This window comes from Taurulus bubalis, assembly GCF_910589615.1.
Source record: "Taurulus bubalis genome assembly, chromosome: 15".
Classification (NCBI taxonomy): Eukaryota; Metazoa; Chordata; class Actinopteri; order Perciformes; family Cottidae; genus Taurulus; species Taurulus bubalis.
The window spans coordinates 16,461,506-16,483,980 of NC_136603.1; the positions used below are offsets into that span (position 1 = coordinate 16,461,506).

The 22,475-nt window shown below is 44.0% G+C and overlaps 3 protein-coding genes across 3 annotated transcripts in view; 1 reads left to right on the forward strand and 2 right to left on the reverse strand.

Annotated features, from left to right (window-relative positions):
• The first annotated feature begins 292 nt into the window (after positions 1 to 292).
• Positions 293 to 14,968, forward strand: dcbld2 (discoidin, CUB and LCCL domain containing 2). The gene is made up of 15 exons (XM_079230697.1): positions 293 to 421; positions 2,906 to 3,130; positions 3,994 to 4,131; positions 7,293 to 7,344; positions 7,430 to 7,502; positions 9,891 to 10,024; positions 10,228 to 10,268; positions 10,463 to 10,678; positions 11,023 to 11,147; positions 11,954 to 12,104; positions 12,202 to 12,348; positions 12,443 to 12,536; positions 12,622 to 12,671; positions 12,766 to 12,900; positions 13,399 to 14,968. Exons 1-15 carry the CDS (start codon positions 319 to 321, stop codon positions 13,815 to 13,817), a joined length of 2,103 nt encoding a protein of 700 aa, XP_079086823.1. The 5' UTR covers positions 293 to 318; the 3' UTR covers positions 13,818 to 14,968.
• Positions 14,969 to 15,389: 421 nt separating this feature from the next.
• On the reverse strand, positions 15,390 to 18,503 carry tmem30c (transmembrane protein 30C; the record flags this gene model as incomplete). The annotated part of the gene is made up of 7 exons (XM_079230694.1): positions 15,390 to 16,268; positions 16,474 to 16,686; positions 16,764 to 16,910; positions 17,033 to 17,123; positions 17,580 to 17,687; positions 17,941 to 18,057; positions 18,306 to 18,503. 7 exons carry the CDS (start codon positions 18,501 to 18,503, stop codon positions 16,081 to 16,083), a joined length of 1,062 nt encoding a protein of 353 aa, XP_079086820.1. The 3' UTR covers positions 15,390 to 16,080.
• A 562-nt stretch (positions 18,504 to 19,065) lies between these two features.
• cmss1 (cms1 ribosomal small subunit homolog) overlaps positions 19,066 to 22,475 on the reverse strand; it is a 28,544-nt gene continuing 25,134 nt past the window's right edge. Inside the window, exons 2-10 of the mRNA XM_079230649.1 lie at positions 21,388 to 21,530; positions 20,957 to 21,028; positions 20,727 to 20,859; positions 20,580 to 20,639; positions 20,391 to 20,493; positions 20,239 to 20,299; positions 20,058 to 20,145; positions 19,884 to 19,972; positions 19,066 to 19,362 (exon numbers count right to left, since the gene is read on the reverse strand). Coding sequence (XP_079086775.1) covers positions 19,279 to 19,362; positions 19,884 to 19,972; positions 20,058 to 20,145; positions 20,239 to 20,299; positions 20,391 to 20,493; positions 20,580 to 20,639; positions 20,727 to 20,859; positions 20,957 to 21,028; positions 21,388 to 21,530 — 833 coding nt within the window. The 3' untranslated portion in view covers positions 19,066 to 19,278. The remainder of the gene's footprint in view (positions 19,363 to 19,883; positions 19,973 to 20,057; positions 20,146 to 20,238; positions 20,300 to 20,390; positions 20,494 to 20,579; positions 20,640 to 20,726; positions 20,860 to 20,956; positions 21,029 to 21,387; positions 21,531 to 22,475) is intronic.

Here is a 22,475-nt window from a genome sequence, read left to right on the forward strand (position 1 = left end):
GACCACTTGGGGGACTCGGGTCTCCCGGTCCCAGATCAGGGGGTGGAGCCTCGGTGGAGGAAGTAGCTCGCACAGCTTGGACGTGTGTGTATCTGTATGTGTGTGTGAGGAGCAGTTACCTCCACAGTGAGTGTCGCTAACCACTGGAGTGTAAAAAAACGACCACGCAAAAGACAACATCGGGACGAAAACCACGCGCGGAGTCGCTCTCGAGCGTTAGTATTTTGACGCGTGTCCCCTCCAACACCGCGGTGCAGGTTGAAGCGGTGCAGCTGGTCCAGAAGCGAGCACTACCATGCATTCGGACTGCAGGCTGCTATGGGCAGAGCGGTAATGGTGGGCAGGGAGCCGACAGGGGCCGGGGGTCTCGTCCTGTCGATCCTCATCATCCTCACCGCGGAGGGCTGTGCCGCGCAGAAAGGTTGGTGCCCCGCAGCTGCGGTGACAACTGGAGGAGCGTGACGACCGCGGCGACGCGCGGCCATGCTGGTTGTAAAAATGAAAAAATAAAAAGTGTGAACGCGGAGCTTTTTTTGGGCTGTTTCGAGGTGTGTTCGAGGCAACGGCACATCGTTATTGTCCTCCCAAACTTTAGAAAAACAGCCCCGTACCTTACATGGCCGCTGGCTTTACGCCGCCCGTTGCGGTGAAAGACGGCTGTAGCGAAACCAGGCGAACTGGTTCTGGAGAGAAACAAGAAAACGCGTTTGTAATGTAATAAAGACTGCTTGCTGTGCTAGTTGCTTACCGAATCAACGTGTAGTTTATAATGCTTTGTTAAACGTTTAAAGTCACTTTTTGGGCTTTCCCCGATAAGCTAGCTACCTTTTTTGTTGTTGTTTAATTGCTTGTTTTTTAAACGGAGTCCGGGTGTAAGGTCTCTGTGTACGAAGACAACAGCACATTTAGGAGCTTGTGGCCTTGTTTCTCGTGCCAGGTAGCTCACTTTATACCCGGTACACCGTGAACTTTAATCCTGCACTCACAGCCAGCCCAGCGTGTTGTGACTGCGGTCGGTTTACTCGACACTGTTGGACCCAAAGAAGAATATTTAGTAGGTTTTCCTTTGAGAGCCCACAGCCAACCTCAGGTGGCCAGAGATTGGGGGTGGGGTGTCGTTAGCAGTGGGGGTATCTCTCTGGAAGCACGTGGACACGGTTTGTCACGACTCTGGATTTCACATGAACTTTAAAAACGCGAGTTGTTCTACGTGTGATGACCTTAATCTTCTGAGTAGGTCTGATGGTGAAACAGTGGGGTGGTATTTAAGTTGTATTCTGATCTCTGAGCATGAGGGGTGACTTCAGGAAGGTCATCTGAACTCCTGCTGAATGCAATGCAGCAGTTCAGTATTTGTGAGAGTCAAGAGTTGAGGGAAGCAGCTTTTGTTTTTGTCCCGTTCATCTGGATAGTGTTCACTGAGAGGCTCTTGCGTAACTCCGGGCTCACAGAACATCCACTTAGCACCACGAGGCGTGACTGAGTGTTATCACAAGAGTCCACGCTCACGTTTCTGACAGCTCCGAGGACACGAAAACAAACCTATCCTTAAAAAGTCTGAGGCCATTTTTGTGGACTTGAATTTGAGATGCGTTAAATCGTCTTGGGTTTAAAGTGTGTGGGGTTTTTAACTGACAAAAATAAAATTGATCATCGCTATATCTTAAGTTGAATGATTCCCTCAGTTTGTCTTCTCTGCAGCACAGCCAGATGTTTTGGATATGTTACCTCAATGTTGACATTTATACTGTACTGTAATACCTGTGTGAAGAAACACAAACAAATCCCCAAATGTACAAAGCTGTGTGAGAGAAACAATACAGATATGTTTGTCTTTATTGCACTGCCTAATCTCTTTCTGTGTGCTGAAGGGAACTAGTGCTGCTGATTTATAGATGTACAAAAACATGCATATGTGCTCTGAAGTAGAGCCCTCTCAACCTATTGTAGTCTCCGTGGGAAAATACAATAAAAGAGAGATACTTTAGATAAAGGTGGGTATATTTTTCTTATTACCAAATCTAATGAAACCCGATACATTTGCATTGAGTTGGTCTGTTTGGGGAATTCAGTTTAGAAGACATGAATAGTTTAACATGTGTTACAACCGTAGGTTTACTCTAACAAAGGAAGGCCTAGTAATTTCCTTAACAGCTGTGCGCTGTAGTTTATCAAAAGCAGCAAACCGAAGGAGCATTTGTTGGTGATCAGCCTATCAATAATACAGTTGATTAAAAATGTGAAAAAGCCTCATCTGCTTTAAACCAGTCCTCTTAGGCTGTGTAAATAACTCATCAACAAAATTGCACTTTGACGATGGCCTCAGAAAGGCTAAATAACAACAACGTATGGCTTCTGTCTCAAACACGATTTAAATCAGAGCACTCCCGTAAGAGAACACGCTATATGTCAAATATATTAACAATTCTCCATCAAAATCAGAAGGGGGAGGAGTGTAGAAACGTCTGTTTGCAGCTTGCAGCGCTCTCGATGACGCTCTCTTGTCTTTCTCTCTTGTTGACTGTCGTTCCCCATCGGTCTGTAGACCGCTGCAACGAGGGAAATAGAACGATGGCTCAAAGTTCCATTTACAATCCCGAAAAGAAAGCAGGATAACCACGTTCTGCCCGTCTATGGGTCTCCGCTCTCGTTAAGTACTACGGACAGCGCCCCACCTACACACGACAGACGGCGCTGCCTTGAAACAACAGCTGGTCACATTTGTCTCAGCCAATTATTTGGTTGGTTTTACATTTTTCTAGAGATGCATAAAGCCCAAACAAAGAGAAATCTATGAGCAAACAAAACAAAACGTGATTCAACAATCAGTCGATAGAAGGCCAGACTTGAACCAGTCAGTTTTGTGTCCTTTCCCCCCTGAAACTATGTGTTTGTTGTCCTGCAGGTGATGGCTGTGGCCCGAGTGTACTTGGCCCCAGCAGTGGGACTCTGTCCTCTCTGGGTTACCCGGGGACATATCCCAACAACACGGTGTGCGAGTGGGAGATCAGCGTGCCCCGTGGCAACAGGGTCCACTTTCTCTTCGCCGAACTGGACTTCGAAAACAGCAACTGCCAGGTCAACTACCTCCGCCTCTACAACGGCATTGGATCTGAGAGGAGTGAGATTGGTGAGAGTGACACGCGGATGCTGGACTGATTCAAGCAATAGTTCCTTCACACTTTAAACACACCGTCTAGTCACAAGTTAAGGCGCCAGCGCACAGCATCAGAAGCTTGTGGGCTGGTCAAATGAAGAAAGGAGCCAAGCTAGCCCAAAGCCCTCTCCCAATCTGTATGCGTCTCATTAGCTTCTTCTCTGTCTATGTTTGCATGCACAGTTGAAATGAGGCTCTGTCAGAAAACCAACTTTTCTATGAACCCAGCAATGATTTAAAAAAAGAGGGGGAAAAAAGAGAAATTACTGCAGCCTGAAGAGATACTTAACATATAGTTAAATTGTCAGCATTAGTCAGACTGTGCAGTTATAAGCCCATTACCGTACTCGCAAAACTTTTTGATCCCTTGGAGCAGGATGATTATTTATTTTTTGCAGTGAAAATATTGGATACAAAGCCCAAGCTAAGCTTTGCACTGTGATCCTGCCAGTATCAAAGTATTTGTTTGCACAATTATCAAGAAATCAAGCTGCCGACAATACCAGGTTACTGAAGTGCATGTAATCGCAGTGAACGACGTCGGCCACGTGATTAAGCCGACAGTAACAATTGTTCTCACGCCAGAGGACTGCAGGGCTTGCTTCCAATGAGAGTTGCTGGTAATGAAAATGAAGCTAAATAGTAGATCAATAGGTTTTGTATGTTTTCTCTCGCCCAGCTAGTTACATCCAATAAACATAGATTCCTTCAGCACTAATGTGTATTGTATTGGCTTTTGTTTCCTTAGATTTGCGGTTTAATTTGTTAAACTAAACCAGCTTGTTTGACCAACACAAATCTCTTCTCTGTCCTGGTCCTCCTGTGTTGTTTTACAGTGAAGTACTGCGGCTTAAGTATGAAGGTCAAAGAGCTGATTGAGTCCACTGGAAACCAGGTCACTGTCCAGTTCATGAGTGGGACCCATCACACCGGACGTGGCTTCTACCTGTCCTACTCTACTACCGAACACACAGGTAAAGCTTTATCGGCACTCGCGCTTGTCACCGTAGCCTGAGCTCCGAGCATGTGCAGAGGCGTTCATACTCAACGCACTGTTTGATGCGTTATTCTCAAACGCCGGAGGGCGTGCAAACAAAATGAAAAAAAAGACAACGAGCGAAACCCATAGACTGTAGGTGAAACCGGTCAAAATCTCAACCTCCACAATGCCGAGGAATAAAATCATTAGAAAGAAACAAAGGTTGAATAACCTGTAAACAATTTGATTTGGCTGGCAAAGTATTTAATCAAGTTTAGCTAAAACAGAGCAGGTATTGTTAACTATCTTTATTTAACTTGTTAGTGGGCTAATGTGTTCACAGCTGAGGTTGAAGTCTTGCACAAAGTAATATTTTGATTCCTGCTGGTGGCAATAGAGAAAAAGTTCATCATCACCAAAGTACTCATCTGGGGACCATGAATGTCTGTACAGACTGCAGTACCAATGCATCCATTAGTGGGGGAGATAATTCAGGCTGGAAGAACAGTGGGGAGCCGTGCTGCTTTTGGCTGTGGCTGACAAAATGTGTTTTTTAAGTTGACATGGAGAGCGTTAACTGTAAACTTCTCTGTTCGTGTTGGCCGCATTAGTGTTCAGGTCTGATTTATTTTTGGGTAAATTTGTGTCTGCCCGGTTCCATTGGATTAGGGGTCCTTTTGAAAATTAGGTTTTATGCGTGTTGGGTTGCAGTTATTTTTTGGATCGGACCCTTGAGGATCTCTAAACCACATTTCAGGAAATGCAACATGTGTCTTTTATTGAAAAAATGCTGTTTTCTATTTAGTGAATGTGTTGTGTCCAGTGGCGCTGCTATTGCATGTCGGGGCAAACCTATATTACTGAAGCAAAGAAAAATGATGAACATTTCCAATTATCCCGTTGGCAAACAGTGTGTGCAGCTCATAAATAGAAGAAGAAGAAAAAAAGAAGAGGGTAACAGTCAAAGATGACTTGAGTTGAATGGGGAACTGTGTCTGCAGCTCTGCGACAACAGTGCTGGAGGCTAAATGAGAAGAACATTTACGACGTGGCGTTTGCTCACCATTTGAAGAGTTTATTTAAACGCAGAGATAAAGAGCGGATCCGCTGCGAGTCGTTTAGTCTGATCGGCCACATCTCTGGAAGTCCAGCTGCTGTGTGCAGGGGTCATCATGCCAGTGGGCATCGTCTCAAATGAACGTGTGTTTTCCCCTTTAGTGTGAGAACAGACGAGTGGCACCAGCAGATGTGTTTCTATCGGCTCAACCGTCTGAGTCTGCTCACATTGCAGTTTTACAGCCCTCCATGTCCAAGTGTGTTTTATCAGTTCTGTATTTGTGGTTTTTAGTTGTGACGGAGTGTGGCTGGTAGAAGATGGCTAGCAGGGATAGGAGAATGTGGACAGCATGACATTTAAGAAAACAGGAACAGGGGCAAGAGGAAGTGAGTGATTGAGAGAAATGGAAAGCAATAATAGCTTGTGGTTTTATATTAAGACTCCCCGTCTGTTAGAAGCTGTTTAACCTTTCTCTAATGTGATGTCATTACAGAGGAAGTGTGTTAACAAGCCCCTTTTAGACATGCCCCCCCTTTCAGTTGATCTGATGGCAATGTAACATGCTGGTCTCATGGCTGTCAAGTCACTTTGAAGTAGAAGTGCCGATGGCAACGTTACCAGGTCGAACCTAGTAACGTTTCTGTATCGCTTTCAACACTGTTTCACAGGTCTGACCTGATGCTGTCAGAGTTACACCGTGTTCTGCCGTCTATGATCACTGTAATGCATTTACCATCTCAACTTATCATCCCTTATTCAGAAATAAAATACTAAATGAGACCATTTTAAGTTCCAAAGGCGGAACTGCTCATATTAGATCAGTCGTATTATTAAAAACAATAATAAAGCAGCACCAACAGTAAATTGATATTCAGCAAGGCTTTACATACAGCATTAGTTAACAGAGATTAAGTGAGAGTTCCAATTTAACGTCCCGTTATTTGATGTTTGTACACTGTAGAATATTACAAAACAGGCAGCAGAAATAATCACGTATATCAAAGTTGTTTCTGTCGATCCACAAATAGTTTTAGAACCATTAGCATCAATATAATTCTACGATTTTCCACAGATCTCTCTGCTGCATGTGAGCTTTAGCACTAAAAACAAAGTAGTTAATGATAACTGGTGTTATACATATAATCCATCTGATGAAAGAATACTGTAGCAACTCCAAACCAATTCTGAACAGCATTTTCTCTTCAATCCCAATGTTGCTGTGACTGTACTTGAGAGTTTAGCCGGCCGTGCCTTGTCATGTGGAAACTCTTCAGATAAACTGATAATTGAAGCCATAAGAGGAGGGCAGTGACGTGTGTGTGCAGGAGAGTAATGGTTCTGTCGGAGTGGTCGCCCCGGTACAACCGAATCACACTGAAAGGCAAACAAGGCCGTCAAACGGACCCCAAACTAGACTTCCCCTTTAAAGAACTGAAGTGTGTGTTTCGTGTCGATGCGGACTGGCGTGGGAGGACAGTTTGCACAGCTAAGTAAATCAGTCATCATGGCGACTTGCGGTGGTTGGAGAGGAATGGTCAGTCTGAGTCACTGGTTGGTTTCCCAGATAACATTTTTTTTTTATATATTATCTGTTGGAGACTCACTGAGACTGACCACCACAGGGGGGGGGTTTACGCGCCGGCGTTCCCAGCGGCTCGCAGCATCCGGTTGGGCATACGCGGTGGGCCTCGTGGCTAAAAGGCGCTGGTCGAACACACAAACCTTTTTTGTGCTGTATCACTTCGTTGGGTTGAACTGAGAAAACCAACAAAATATCCACAGCCGCCCTGTAGAGCTCAGTCACGTTGCACATGGGGGAAATTTGCCAGAAATCTCCATGAGTTTAGGAAATCATTAGGCTTGGGGTTTTAGGGTCATGTCTTTTGGTTAAAATAAACCGTTTCTACCATGAAAAAGCCCTGAAGGATGTCATTGAGTTTTTCTGATCCGTTTGCCTGTGTGAATGTGTCACTTGTTTGCTCTTTGGAAATTGTTCCCCCCCCCCCCCGAGAGAAACGGGAAGAGAAAAAGGGGGTGATGGGTTAGCAGGAGAGCGTGCAGAGGAACCAGTGATGACACTGTTTGTTTGCCTTTTGCAGATCTAATCACCTGCCTGGACAAAGGGACTAATTTCCCAGAGGCAGAGTTCAGGTAAACAACATTTTCTTTGTGTGGATATTTGTACCGTGACCACGCTGTTCAATATTCATTGCGTGTGTCTCTTTCTTCTTCTTAGTAAATACTGTCCGGCTGGCTGCTTGACATCCAACGAGGAGATTTCTGGAACTATACCTAATGGATACAGAGAGGTGAGGACTTTTTGTGTGTTTTTTGTGGCGTCCTAGGCGTCACATTTCCAGGTGAGTCATGGTGCCCTGTGGTCTTGTGCTGTTTGATCACCGTTGCCCCACAGGATCCACCAGACTTACTTATGGACCCGTGGCTCTGCCCCATTGTTTTTTTGTTTTCTTGTCTCTTTGCCGCCAGCCATTACTGTTACTGCGAGTCTGCACATCGTTCCGTTTGATTCCTCTTTTTCTTCCTTGTGTAAGCGGGCCTCTGCTCCATGGTATGCGAGTCCTGGACTGATGACCTCACAGCACCCCCCCGCAGCGTGTGAGGTCATGGGCGCCGAGTCTCTGGTTGATGACTTCATGCTCGGAACTCGGGGGTTTAGTTGAAAGAGGGAGGGAGGGAGGGGTGTTGCCGGCTTAATGGGAGGACAGGGAGGAGCGTGGAGGAGGGGAGGAGGGGGTGCTTCAGGGAGTGAGGTGCCCCACAGGAACAGAGGAGGGGCAGGGTCAGCGGGTGAAAGGGAGGTGAGATAATAGTTTGGCTGAAAATAATAAGCCTCTAATCCAGTCCAGCTGCAAGAGGGCGCTGAGCTCGGCCGTGTGCTGAGTGTGTGAGACAAAAAGCTGGAGAGTGAGTCAGTGTGTGTGTGTGTGTGTGTGTGTGTGTGTGTGTGTGTGTGTGTGTGTGTAATATGATAGTGACTGTGGAGGCATACTTCATTCTGCCCCACCCAGACCCTGTAGCTCATTTTCTCTATTTTTTTTTCTTCGTATTTTAATCTGGAGTTTCTTACTGTGATCCATGTACTGGTTTTTATATTTCCACATCCCACATATCATATGTCTGTGTGTGTGTTAGTGTGGTTTCCTCTGTTGGCGGCAGGGTGCTGCGCTTCAGAGCAAAGCTTTGTGTTAGTGGTTTGGTACGGCGCTCTTTAGGATGTGCCGCATGCTTTTGGGAAGTTTAGGAGTCACAGGGCAGGTGTTGATTGCTGGTGGCAGCATTTTGACTGCTGTTCATTTGCGTGTGTGTGATTATGTGCTGAGTGGGTGACAAGTGTTTTCCCACAATCTTGTCAGCTGTGAATTCCAGAGTGGGTCTGTTCCAGTAATAAAATTCCACCTCACTCGGCCAGTTGTTCACGGTAAAGAAGGAGCTCACGGCCAGAGTGGAATCTGTGCTTTTGTCCATTTCCCAGTGATGTGGCAGCAGGTTCGGACAGGAATGCAGCCAGCAGTGAATCATTACCGGCGGTGACCCTGGGTATCCTCTCTACAGAGAAGTGACATCATGCTGACTCATCAGCCTTTTATCTGCAACGGTCTGAAGGTTAAGAGCCTGTTCTCTGTGCTCGCACTGTGAGGCAGTACTGTCTGTTGCCGTTGACAGACAATGCTCAGAGTTTCTTTTTAAGGACCTTTGGCTGCATTTCCATGACAGACACTCACCACCATTTTTGATTCCTTCCACAAAAAAAAATCTTTTTGCCAAATTTGTTAAGGATATGTGATACTTTTTTTGGGAAACTCAATTTAAAAGTCGTACACATTTTTAGGCCGACACTGATTTATACTGATCATTATCTATTAGCAAATAACTGTCTTAAAAACATGAAGACGTGAGCAACAGGCAACCAATTCTTCATCAAACGGCAAAATGTGCACCCCAAAATATACACTTGAATATTTGTTGCAGGAGTGATATTTAAATATTACCGTCACAAGCAGACCCAGACGCTGCTGCGTGTGCGTTGGTGGGCGTGATCGCCCGAACAGAGGCGTCTGTTTCAGAGACAGTGGAGACGCTAAATTGATTGTTAATCAATTTAAGTTAATTAATTGTTATTTGACTATGGGGTGGAAAGTCTTTGGAGTCAAAGTATCCAGGCATGCTTGAGCTGAAAATGACGCCTTAATAAGTGACGCATCAAGTTCACTAGTCCGAGGTAGCACATCCTACACGACCACGAGCAGCTCAACGACATCATGGGGCGGGGACTGCAAGAGGTGGCACACCCATTGATGGGCCAAAGAACACAGACATTCACGGATATTCATTATTATACTATGCATACCTGTGCCGTATCTTTATTACTTAAAATACAATAAAAATTAGAACCATATTTTCAGTTTTTCACCACCTAAAAGCTGATGCCTGGTTAAGAGGCTGGCAACCACTTTAAAAAGTTAGGCGTTTTGCGAATACGAGTCACACTGTGTGGAACATTTCACAGGAGTGAAATCTACGTTTCAGTGCTCAAAAAAAAAAAAGGTTGCCTAACCTTTACAGTTCATCAGATGTGCTGGAAATTGGCTTTAGCTACCGGCATTGTTTAGATGGAATGGAATGGTGCAGAACCAGCGTCCCTTAATCCCGTCTCTCCTTTCCTCTCCACGCTGCAGTCCTCTCCTGTGTGTGTGGCAGCCGTCCATGCAGGTGTGGTGTCCAACGGCGTGGGAGGGAGGATCAGCGTGGTCAGCAGCAAAGGCATCCTTCACTACGAGGCTACACTGGCTAACAACGTCACTTCGACTGGGTAAGGCGCTTTGATAATAGTTGTAAAAACCAACTAGGAAAGACATAGTTGAAAATCAGATTATAAAAAAAGAAATACTCTGAGGTGGTGATTTAACTGCCTTTTGTTTATGTTAGTACTTTAAAGGAGTTTTCAGTGATTATTGGTAAGAAGTCTTAGATGTACTCAGCTATGTGTTTATAATCCTACACTTCTCTCCTCAGAGGAACTTTGTCCAACAGCCTCTTCACCTTCAGGACTAACGGTGAGTTTTCTTTTGATTCATAATTATCAGAAGGGTCTGTAATATTTTTGTCTTGAAAATGAAATTATTAAAGTCAGCATCTGTAATTTGGAATAGTCTAAATGTTGCCGTAATGTCCGTCATTTTTATTAGTTTGTCCAAAATCTGTGAGAATTACCCGCTATTATGTATTATAATTGTGTCTGTGCTTGCAGGCTGCTATCGAAGGCTTGGTTTAGAGTCCATTGGTGTTGCGGACACTCAGCTGTCGGCTTCGTCTGTGTTCGAGCACAAAACCAGCTTTGGTCAGGACAGCGTGTGGGCGCCATCGGGGGCGCGGCTTAAAAAGGCGGGGCTTCCCTGGGCATCCTATCAGCTCGACCAGCAGCAGTGGCTGCAGGTCGATCTCAAGAAGGAGAAGAGGATCACAGGTACACAACTACATGCAGTCATGTACAAACAGACACTTGCTGAAATGACTAAAACCATTCTATTTCAAATTGACTGTATGCCTTGAATGAAGCTCCCCGGTAAAACCGTCCTTCAGGTGTTGCCACACATCTGGTCAGTTTTAGTCTTGTAAACGGCACTGCGGATTGCCAAGGAATTTTGTACAGACATTCATGGTCCCCAGAGGAAAAATCCTTCTGGCTTTGGTGATCACCTGACTTTTTCTCTAGGGAAAAAGTTCTCTAATCGCCACAATCTGGTCAAATTGATCATTTGTCGCAATACAAAACACAAATCGTCTTGTTCTCACTGTCCTCTCATTCAGGTATCACAACCACCGGCTCCACCGAAAGAGAATACCAGTACTACGTTTCAGCATACCGGGTCCTGTACAGTAACAACGGCCAGCAGTGGTCCATTTACAGGGAAGCAAATTCTTCACAAGACAAGGTAATACAATCATCAAAATCAATAAACCCTACACTATTACATCATGGGCTTTTAGTTTTCCTTCTTCTTCAAATTAGTGCAAATGGACAAAAATGTCACTTTAGAAGGCTGCAGGAGCAGATACTTGGACCGTTTCCATAGCAACTGGTATTGACTAAGAGATGTTTATGGCAGGAAATGATCGCAGTCAGTGGTTTGAGTTAAGTGCTGTGATAGACAAGGCAGGACACTTGGGCATTAATATTGAATGGATATGGATTTAGTGGCCGGGCTGGTGGGATGGAGCTGCTGGGATTCTCACATGTTGACATGCACACGTATATTCCACTATTGTTCAGGAGAGAACAATATTGTGAGTTGGATATGGGTCGTATAAACGGCACATTCTGCATGGATATTCCAAATGTAGGCCTCCACAGGTTGCATTTTCTGATTCAGGCCCAAAAGGAAAGTCCCTATTTCTGCACCCACACTAACATTATAAAAGATAACAGGTTTGTGGATATGCAGCCGTAGGACGTACATCATGGGGGCATTAACATGCATGTAAATGGTAATATTAGTGGGATTACAATTTTTGCGTAATAAAGGTAACCCTGGAATATTCCCTGCATGTATTCAAAGTCTTTGTGTAGAGGAAAGTTGTTGGCTTGCCAAGTTGGAAAATAATCAGCTTATAGTTCATTTGTTCATTCTGGCACAATAGTTGCTCTGCTGGAATTTTTCCCCCTAACAATACTAATATTGGGCTATAGTTTGGTTCAAATCTCTGGCTTAAATAATAGTTCGTTCTCATTGTCTGGTAGATTTTCCAAGGCAACATCAACTACCTGCATGAGGTGAGGAATAACTTCATTCCCCCAATTGAGGCCCGGTTCGTGAGGATAAATCCAACTTTATGGCACCAAAGAATCGCACTCAAGTTGGAGCTGGTTGGCTGCCAAATTACAGATACAGGTTGGTAAAAAATAAAATAAAATTGTACCGATACAAATGTCCTGTGAAAAGAGATTCATAAGTTCCTGCTCAATTCAAAATGCTGTGTTTTTGACAGTGAGGCGGCAGTCAGAGCAGAGGCCAAGGATGTCACCCCCCTTTCGTCATACTCCACCTGCCGGCACAAAACGACCCCCTCACCTTGGTGGAACCACACACACCCCCGACATTCGAAACACCACTATGCCTCCTCACACTGGCAAAGGTGCGTCCGATTTAGTTTATTTAAATAAAAATAAAAAAGACAGACGCAGGTTTGATCCTCATTCTGATGTTTATTGTGGTATTTTGGCTCCTAGATGTGGCACTGGCAGCAATTCTGGTTCCTGTGTTGGTCATGGTTCTGACTGCCCTCATCTTGATAGTGGTTTGTGCTTGGCACTGGAGGAACAGGTGTGTGCTCTCATTGTCATGCAAAGAAGAAGAAAAAAATCCCCCTTGAAAGCTTTAGTTTGACTTTATTTTTCTCTCTTGGTAGGAAAAAGAGCTCTGAAGGGACATACGACCTCCCTCACTGGGACCGCACAGGTACGTGATCTGTCTGCGGCGCAGGCTGATGCGTCTGTATGTGTTTCGTGATTGTGCAACTCACTGTGGCTCTCTCACTGTGCTTATGCTGCAGACTGGTGGAAAAACATGAAGCAGCTGCTGCCCTCCAAGATGGTGGAGACCGAGGATTCAGTTCGGTACAGCAGCAGTGAGGTGGGCCGGCTTTCGGGGAGAGGCGCTGTACCCAGACTCCACGCCGAACCTGCAGGTAAATACTGTTCAACATGGGGACGGCCCCAAGTAACCAGGTGTTCTGACTGATTCACGGCACGCAGACAAGTTGTCTTCAGAGATGTAGAGCGGTTTCAGCGGCGTATAAGGCGCCCTGTGGACTTAATTGTCAAAAAACAGCTTAATTTAAAACCAGTGTTTATCACAGAAATACAAGTATCCTTATGGTGCAACAAAAATGTTGAGTTGAGTTGCAGTTCCCACCTTGCAATTTTTGAGTGTTGCGCAATGAGCTTTTTAAAATGAGCTTTAGGTATTATTATTCTTTTTAATAGGACATTACAGCCACCTACGTTCATATACAGAATGGGGGGGGAAATCCAGGCATGTTGTACCCCACTGTTTTTGCATTGGCTCCGTTGTGTCACTAAATCTCCACAGAGAACCTTTAGACATGCAGGCTAGTAGCTGGTGACTGAGAAGTTTCCAGCAGAATTCTCTAGAACTAGGTAGCTTTGACGTGCTGTATTTTCAGAATATGCTCAGCCCCTGGTGAGCGGTGTCACAACGTTAGGCGCCCGGTCAACCTTTAAACCAGACGAGGGCCCCGACCCAGGATACTCCGATCCCGACCTGTACGACGCTCCCATCTCGCCGGACGTGTACCACGCCTACGCGGAGCCCTTGCCAGCCACGGGGTCGGAATACGCCACGCCCATTGTTGTTGACATGGGCTGCCACCCATCAGGGGGTTCCTCTCTGAGCCAGCCCGCCACAGTGTGTAGCTTCATGGGTGCCGGGCCAGCCTCCCTGCTCCCACGGACAGACAGCAGCCAATCGGGGCAGTCGGCTTATGACACACCTAAAAATGCCACTGGACAGGTCACGCCCACTGAGGATCTGACCTATCAGGTACCTCAGAGTAGCACTCAGAAGCCAACGGGAAAGGGCTGAGGAGTCTGGATGCACATAATCTGCACCCTCACTGCCAACCCAGCAGACAAAGATGGAGGGTTGTTAGAGGTGGAGGTGTGAACCTGTGAGCCCGGGCTTGAGTCTTGAATGAACACTACCTTAGCTTTAGATTCATCCGGAGATGTCTGTATTGCCTAAATGTTTCTGCATGGCCACAACCTGCTTGTGTAGTGCCATTACAGTCCTATCACTGAAACCACAAAGATGAATGTGTTTGTGCCAGGTGTGAGAGGCGTAGACGGGGGAGAGGATGGAAAAAGGAGAACGCCGACTACTGTTTGATAAAGACTTTGTCCCTGTTCTGTGATCTTAGTAGTTCTTGTATTTTGTGAAACTGTGATTTCCATTATTCTTCTGTTACATGGTGAACCAACTGAAATGTACCTTGATGAGTAGCATTCATCAAATCTAAAGGGTTCTCCTCGTGAATGAACTGCATGTTGCATTAAGTACCCCACATCCACGGTGAAAGACTTTTCCATGGTACGTCTCTGTCTTACTTTGTTTAAAAAGCATGACTTGAAATTGTGTACAGTTCTAGTAATCCCATTTACTGCAAACCTGTTCAAACTCTCAGATGATTTACTGATATTTATTTTTTATTTTACATCCTGCTGATGAGGAGAAACTCTTGTTAAAAAAGAAATAGCCCACCACCGCAATCACTGATTAGTCCAAGAGTTGTTTGCACTGTTGTGGACACCTTCCGGACAATGAGTAGGTTTAAAATAAATAAAAAAATTATCCTTGTCAGAGACAGTGTTTTAACTTGAAAAGGCTAATCGGGGAGATCGATCCAAATGAGATTTACAAAGTGAAGATACTGTCATAAAAGACCAAATGTTGCCTTTTTCTATGTATATGCAATATTGATTCTCAACAAAACCACCTTTCACAATTGTGCCAACAGCGCAAGTTTAGCCAAACAAACAGTAAACAGTCTTAATGTGTGAAAAAAGTTTTTAAAAACCTAGTTAGTTGATGTCCTAGTTAAAAAAAAAAAAGGTACAGAGAAAAGAGTTAGATGGGTTGATCTGTTACAGCTGATAGTTTTAACGTTTCCTGTTTGTCCTGAACTTTTATAGATTTTATTCGTGCCTCATGGTGATTGTCTCGTGTTGAAATGGGTGTTTGATTTGTCCTTTTTAATTTGAGTGTTCTTTCCTCGTATCTGTATGTGTGGTGAGCTGTTTCGATGTTTCAGACCTGTGTTTAGTCGAGTTCCTTTATTGCCTTTTGATGCGGCTGATTGTATCGGAGGATGTGTTCGGTCTTTGTCTGGAGCACCAGTTGGACTGCATTCCTCTCCACCTGTGGTACTAATCTGACCAAACACTCAGAGGCAGATGAGTGCAGATGGAGAAAAACGGAACAAGCTGCTTTATAACTTTACAGAATAGCAACCTGGAGGTGTTATTCACACAGCTGTGCCACCAATCCAGCTCTGATTATGCTCAATAACCAAGGCCATCTACATGAGGAGTTGTGGTGCTCCCTGGTCACAGAGGGATTGTGTTTATGTGGCTCTCACTGATTGTACATAGAGAAATAAAGAGTTTTAAAAGAAAATGTTTTATTGCAATCTTCAGCTGTTAGGCCATAATGGATTGTACACATGGTTGTCAGCAGATGTTATTATGCTAAGATGCTAAACATACCTAATAAACAGAATGTTGGCGTGCAGACATACCTTAATGCAAGGCCTGATTATTGTTTTTGCATTTGCACTGGTTAACCATTGTGCTGTAATTATAAAAACCTTAAACTAAATTACAATTACAACGAGCATGACCAGGTTTCGCTGACGGTTGGTGTTCTGTATTGTACGTTATTAAAGTGTAGTTCTTTTTCACATTGAATTGAAGACAAATACAGCTTTAACACCTCAGTGAATAGATTTTGTAAATTCTTAATGTAATATTTAGAATAAATATATTATGTTAATAAATATTAACAGTACATGACAAATGGTGTGTATTTGAAAAATGCAAATGTTCAAGTAAAATCAACATGTAAAGAAGTCCATCAGTTGGTCAGAGAAACGTCACAATAAAAGCCCTGATATGTGGTTCATTTAGCTGGCAAAGCAATTTTCCAAATGTCAAAACATTCTCAACCAACAATCACCCGCTTGCATCAAAGTCCTTGTCATTTCAGATTTGTTGTCTCTAAAAAGAAGCACGGCAATTGTCACTTCCCCCTCACACCCCACCACTCAGGGTCCCAGTCCACGCGTTACCCTTCATTCCTCCATGTTCCTCCCATTCTTTCCGAACTTGCACCACGCCACCGTGAGGGCGACGGCTACGAGTAGGATCAGGCAGCTGGTTACGAGGTAAGCGACCGGCAGGAAGTGGTTCTGACCTCCAAACCAGGTCAGCGTGGTCAGCACCACTTCCTTTCTGCCTCGGAAGTACTGCACAGGGAAGTCTGGGAAGCAAAGGTCAAGGCTGAAAACAGGTGATCACAAAGGGAAGCTCAATGGGAAAATGACCCGTCCTGTGGTCCTAAAATACCCCCCGTCCATGTGCTGGTGTCTAACAAGATAAGACAAAAAGGAAGCTATCAGACACATACATGAACCCACGCTAAACCTCCCATCAGAGAGACCCCTCTGATGGCAGTGAAAGGATACTGTAGGAGATGTCCACGCTGTAATTCCCTGCAGGCAGACCCTTAGTAAAGGATGTCTCGGTTCGGTATAAAACCCCATAGAGCTTCTTGAAGTTGGGGAAGGCCGCCTCTCTCATCCAGACAATCAGGTCGTCGTTGATGAAGCCGTTGTTGGTTGGGTCCAGGGGGTCGAGGTCATACGCAGGCTTCTGCCAGTACAGAGGCCGCGCCGTACCTGGGTCGTAAAATCACAAAATCAGACGCGATGAAGGATACCGATTCCAACGCGTTCCGCTTTTCGTCCCCGTTTACCTTCGAACACCTGAGCGAGTGTCATGTTGCCGTCCTTCGGGTTGCCGTACTTGATGTTTTTGTCCGTATACCAGGTGATGCCTTGCCGTAACAGAGGGACCGAAACCGCTCGACCTCTGGAGTCGTGGTAGGTCAGAGAGAAGGAGTCTAGGGCAACAGATGGGGGTTCAGTGAGGACAGAAAGTGGAGGATGGATATGAAGATAATGAAGATAATAATAATAATAATAATAATAATAATAAGTGGTGTGTGTTATGAGCTGGGATTACCGTTGAAGATGCTGTTGGCCACAGCACCACAGGGGGCAATGGGGAGTCCATTTTGGTCTTTTGCGAACGGTTGGCAGTATGTACTTGGGTTCTAGTCGGGAAACAATATTAACGGGGACAATAAGTACCACAGCAGTCAAGGACTACATATATTTAACCAAATAATGTAATTTGGGGATTTTATTATACTTATGTATAATTACATACAACTTGTTACTACTTTCTAAACATTACTTTCCAGATTCAGGTTTTACATGCAACATATTTAACCAGTTTACAAAATAAGATGTTTTTATACAATATATCCATTAGTACATCAAGTTGTTAAAAGTAGTGTCACCTCCACTAAGTACACTCTACCGTTATTACATATACATGAGGAATATTTTAAATGCAGGACTTACCTGTCAAAGAGTGTTAATACATTGTCTCTAACTAAAGTAAAACACCTGATCCTTCAAGCCATCTGCACATTCACTCGGTCTTTGGAAAGAAAGTGTCCTCGCAATGTTATTGTGTTAAATTAACACAAACTAATGCAGAGTACCTTTAGTTTCGTCTTCCTTCCAACCATCTGTCCATCATCTCTGGAGTCCATGTATCTGCGGAGGTTCTGATGGAAGTTTTGGAGGCCGTAGTAGAAAAAGACGTCTCCCTGGAACAGCAGCGTGTGTGTGCTTAAGATGAATTCTGTCTTTGACTTTCAGATTAACAGCATTGCAAAAGAAATGAAGGCACCGGGGGATATAATAGTTCGACAAAACAATCTTAACTACAGTTCTCTTCCAAGCTTCTTTATGGAGCACTCAACCACACTTGAATAACTTGGGTGTCTAGAAAAAGCTTGTAAGTGGACCCAAAGTTAAGACTGCTTTGTCACGCTGTCGTCAAACTTTAGAGATTGTTACCTTGAACGCTTTCTTAATGTGAAACTCCACCTTGCAATTGCAGGTTAGCGCTGCTTTGCTCACATTTTTACGCATTTCAAAACATTCAGCACATGTCCCGGCCTCTGTGTAGTCCAGCTGAAAGGACAAGGGAGAGTAAATGGAAAAAGTAGGATAGCAAATAAACTGTTCCTGTTTATGAAACTCAAAACATAACCTTGGATCTTTCCTCTTTGTCACACCTTTTTTTGTTTATTACCCACGAGGGTATTCAGTCCATTTGTATCTCTCACATGCATATACTTCATGCATTTTACAAACAAAAAATTTCTACATGTTAAAGAACTACTAAATGAGAGAGGGAGAATATTGAGAAACAGACTCACTTTTATTTCCTGTGTGCTCTGCACGGTGAGCAGCAGCCATACTCCCAGCAGCATGCACAACAAAGCCATAAAGTAGAAGAAGGGCAGCACCGTGTTGGCCGTTAGCATGGGGGACCAGGCAGGTAGCCGCTGCTGCTTGAAGGCAGAGTTGTCTGGCCTCCGAGCCAAAGGCCCCAACCTGCCCTTTGTTTCGCCCATGAGCGGGACCTTCGCCTTGGACAGAAGAGGAACTGGAGACAGCTGGAGATCCACAAAGTGTGTCAGAGATGGCGCTGCTCTATCTTCTCTTCCTGTTCTTTATTTCAGCGTTATCTTCCTGCACACAGACACACTGACTCTGCTTGCCAAGAATATTTCCCAGCAGGCCTTGCAGGGCGGGGGTTACTGCCTGTTACTTATTAACCACAATCCTTTACTTAACTACCCTTTTTTTCTTACTTCCATTTTTCTTTGTGATGCAATGTTTTGTGCTTCGTTCTTCAGAGAGAAAAAAACACAGGTTCCTGTTTGTTCACATCAAAATGCCACAGACGTGTATTTATTGTGCAATTTATCTTTATTCTAATTTGCCGTCAGAGATAATCTGTTGGTTCTGCCCCCCCCTTCGCGCTGCTTTAAAATGCTTTATCAAAGGATGTTATGATAAATGGGACTTCCTCGTGAGCAAGTAAACTGATGACCTCACACTCGCAGTGGGGGGGACTTCCCAAGGTCAAACTAAACAAACACAAGGATGCTGGTTTCATTCTAAATCCGTTTATTCAATCCGTCACACTGTGACGTCGCGCTGGACAACAACAGCGAACAAACAACACCACACGTTTGATATGGGCTCTGAGAATAGTAAAAGCACAGCGCAGACTTCACACTGACACAAAAGGGAGAACAAACAGGATGAGGCCCCTCAGCATGGAGGGAGGAACATCAATTTGTAGCTTTAAACATCAAGGCGTCCTTTGGCTCATCAACAATGTTAAAATAGTCCAATTTTGACTTTTTCTTCTTTGCAACTAGTCAGGATGCCATTCTCCAGCAGCTTCAAGAAGTCCAGTTTGACCTGAAATAGACACACACGTACAATGTATAACACAGAATTGTATAGAAAAAAGATACTCTGCTTTGACTAATGATTTGTCTAATAAGGCGAAAAAAAAAGAAGTTAAATAACATTTTTATTAAAAATGACACTCCCTCATTAATTTGTATGTCACATTAATGTTTCAGCAGTATACTGCTAGCTGACTTAACCTATAATAATACATCAGAATCTATTAGTTTATTTCAAGTATTAGTATTGACAATCTGAATCTGCAGGGTAATTAGTAAGTTGATCAGTCAAATAAACGTAGTGAAGTAAAAAGTACAATATTTGCCTTATAGAAGTATAAAGTAGCATATAATGTAAAATCAGTAAAGCACAAGTTCCTCAAAATTGTACTGAAGTGATTGCGTAAATGTATTCAGTTATATTCCACCACAGAGAAAAGGTTAAACACAGAAACAAAACGTTCTCCTCTCAGCAAATGAATAGAGCAGCAGCCTTCTAGTGTCTCCGTCCAGCAGGGGGCAGTAGCTCACCTCAGGAACGTCCACCATCCGTCTCTGCTTCTGGTCCCTCCAGTTCCAGTCCAGAACCACGTATCTCAACGCCTTCAAGCTCAAACCCTCTGGACAAAAACAAGAGTTCACACAGATCAGCTTCAAAGCACTAGAGGTCTTCTGAATGGGGAGCACCGGTTTGACCACGCCTACCTTTCTCAACAAGAGCGCTGATCCTGCCGGGTGTCCCGACTCCTATGTGGGTGATGCCCTTTTGCAGCAGCTTCACCTGCTCCTCAATCTGTACACAAATAAAACTGTTCATTTTGTTTCCGACAAAACTCGCAATTGTACACAAGTCGCATGCATCGTAACGACGTGTCGTCTCTACTACCTTGATGTGTTTTGCAAAAAGTTTTACAGCTTTGACTTCACCCTTGAAGGCGGTCATCTGCCTGGGAAGAAGGCAGAACAAAGTCGTGAGAGTAAAAAGGAAAGAGGTCATGAAAGAAGAAGTTGAAGGAACACCTCCGGCGCATCACTTACTTGATGAGCTCGATGGTTCGGAGGGCAGAGCTGCAGACGACGAGCAGAACCACGGAGCTCTTTTCTGTGTGCTGCTTTTGGATCTTCGACCACTTGGGACAAACTAGCATGAAAAAGAGAGGAAATAAAAGTGAGTGTTCAAAAGTCAACGGCTAATAGGAGACTTTTAAAGTTTAGAACGCCACTCACCCTGCTTCAGATACGAGGAGAGGGTGTGCGTCAGGTCATTACTGGACAGGAAGCCGGAGTCTGAAGATGCAGACGTGACCTCAGTGAATCAATAGATCAGCAGATATTGACCGAACTTCACAGTTAAAAGGGGGGCTTTAAACTCACCCAGCAATTTGAGCTCCTCCTGCTCGATCACAGAGAGCTTGTCCGAGAAGTAATGCGTCACCAGGGCCTGCAGGTCTGCCGGAGAGCCGGGTTTGGGCTCCGAAGAGGACAAGACATCTGTGATTGTCTTCTTCTGGGAAACGAAACACAGCCATGTAAAGTAATATTCACAAAGCCCAGTGACTGTTGTCCCTCATAAAAAATAAAAAAGCAGGCGTCACCAGACTCACCTTCCTCTTTCTTTTGGGCTTTGTTGACTTTTCGTCCTCCGTGTCTTTCTTCTGAGAAATAATACACTCTTTCTGTGAAAACAATACACACAGAACACAGATGAGGATAATCTTGCATAAACCTCAGGTCAAAATCGAAATATGTTCAATCATCCATCCAACCAAGAGTCCAAACTATTATTCTATTCACTTATTTATTGCCCAATTGTTTCAGCTCTAAAAAACACCAATCCATCACAATGTTCACAATGACGCACAACATTGCAAGTTTTGTGCTATTAATTTGACACATGACCTGATATCTATTCAATCTCACAGAATTACTTGCTGATAATTTCACGTTGTGGTTTTACTAACTAGGCGTGCTGGAAAAATAAAAGACTTTACTTTTACACAGGAAGGGCATTATATTTGTAATATTATTATTATACCGGTTCAGTCTTCTTCTTCTTCTTCTTCTTGGGCTTAACCGTTTCCTCCGTTACACTCTTCCTCTTCTCTGGTTTTGTCTTTTTGTTTGTCTTATCGGTTGGCCGTTTCTCTTGTTGCGTCTCCTCCTCCGCCTCAGACGCACCTGGAAGAAAAAGAGGGAGACGTTTCCTCGTTACACTTTCTGGATATATGGATTAACTTGTAACTGCAGCGCAAGATGAATTAACTCATAGGATCGCAATCAAAATCTGCTTTATCGGCAAAGTATGTGAACCCAATCAAGGACTTTGACTATCTGTTGCTCTCAATGTACAAACAGAGATAGACAGACTGTAAGGCCAGCCGCTAAAAACAAAAGCTGAGACTAAAAGCTGAACCAGGTTTATATTCGACAGACATCTACATGTTTTTAAGACGAGGCAACAGAGAGCTGAGAACCCATTACATGTTTTGTTATTAGACATAACCCACAGAGTTACAGGACCAGAGATCTGTCATTTGCACATCGTGTTTTAAACAGTTCCGGTTGCTCCTCAGGTGAAAGCGTTCTCCGAGCAGCACATTTCATTCTCTACAGAAAACAACCCCCGAGATAACAATCATGCTCAGACCTCAATCGAAGCATGTGGTTATATTTAGCTTCTCCATCGCTACCACTTCTCTGTGTATACCTCTCGTCTCATGCCATGAGGCCACGCTCAGACCCTCTGGCGCGCATATATATATATATATATATATATATATATATATATATATATATATATACATATATATATACATATATATATGTATACATATATATATGTATACATACACATATACATATACATATATATATATATATATATATATATATATATATATATATATGCAGGTTTTGTTCAAAGTACCTTAGAAAAAACAGACGTCAGAGCCAAACTTTGCAATAAACACGTGGATTCAATGCAGTGCCCTTCCTGAGTGTATTTCTAAAATTCCCACTTTTTATTTGTAGTTCCCCGCCACTCTACAACGCCTCCATCTTCTTTAAGTGGACACGCGTCAAATATGTCCGGGGTATCTGCAAGAGCCACGGTTTGACTTGTGG

What these genes read in the sequence shown, in the direction of transcription:
- dcbld2 (XM_079230697.1), top strand. Translation starts at nt 319, where the DNA reads ATGGGCAGAGCGGTAATGGTGGGCAGGGAGCCGACAGGGGCCGGGGGT. An exon ending in CTTCACCTTCAGGACTAACG is followed by an intron (nt 10,269 to 10,462) that starts GTGAGTTTTCTT and finishes CTGTGCTTGCAG; the next exon opens with GCTGCTATCGAAGGCTTGGT. An exon ending in CCCTCACTGGGACCGCACAG is followed by an intron (nt 12,672 to 12,765) that starts GTACGTGATCTG and finishes CTTATGCTGCAG; the next exon opens with ACTGGTGGAAAAACATGAAG.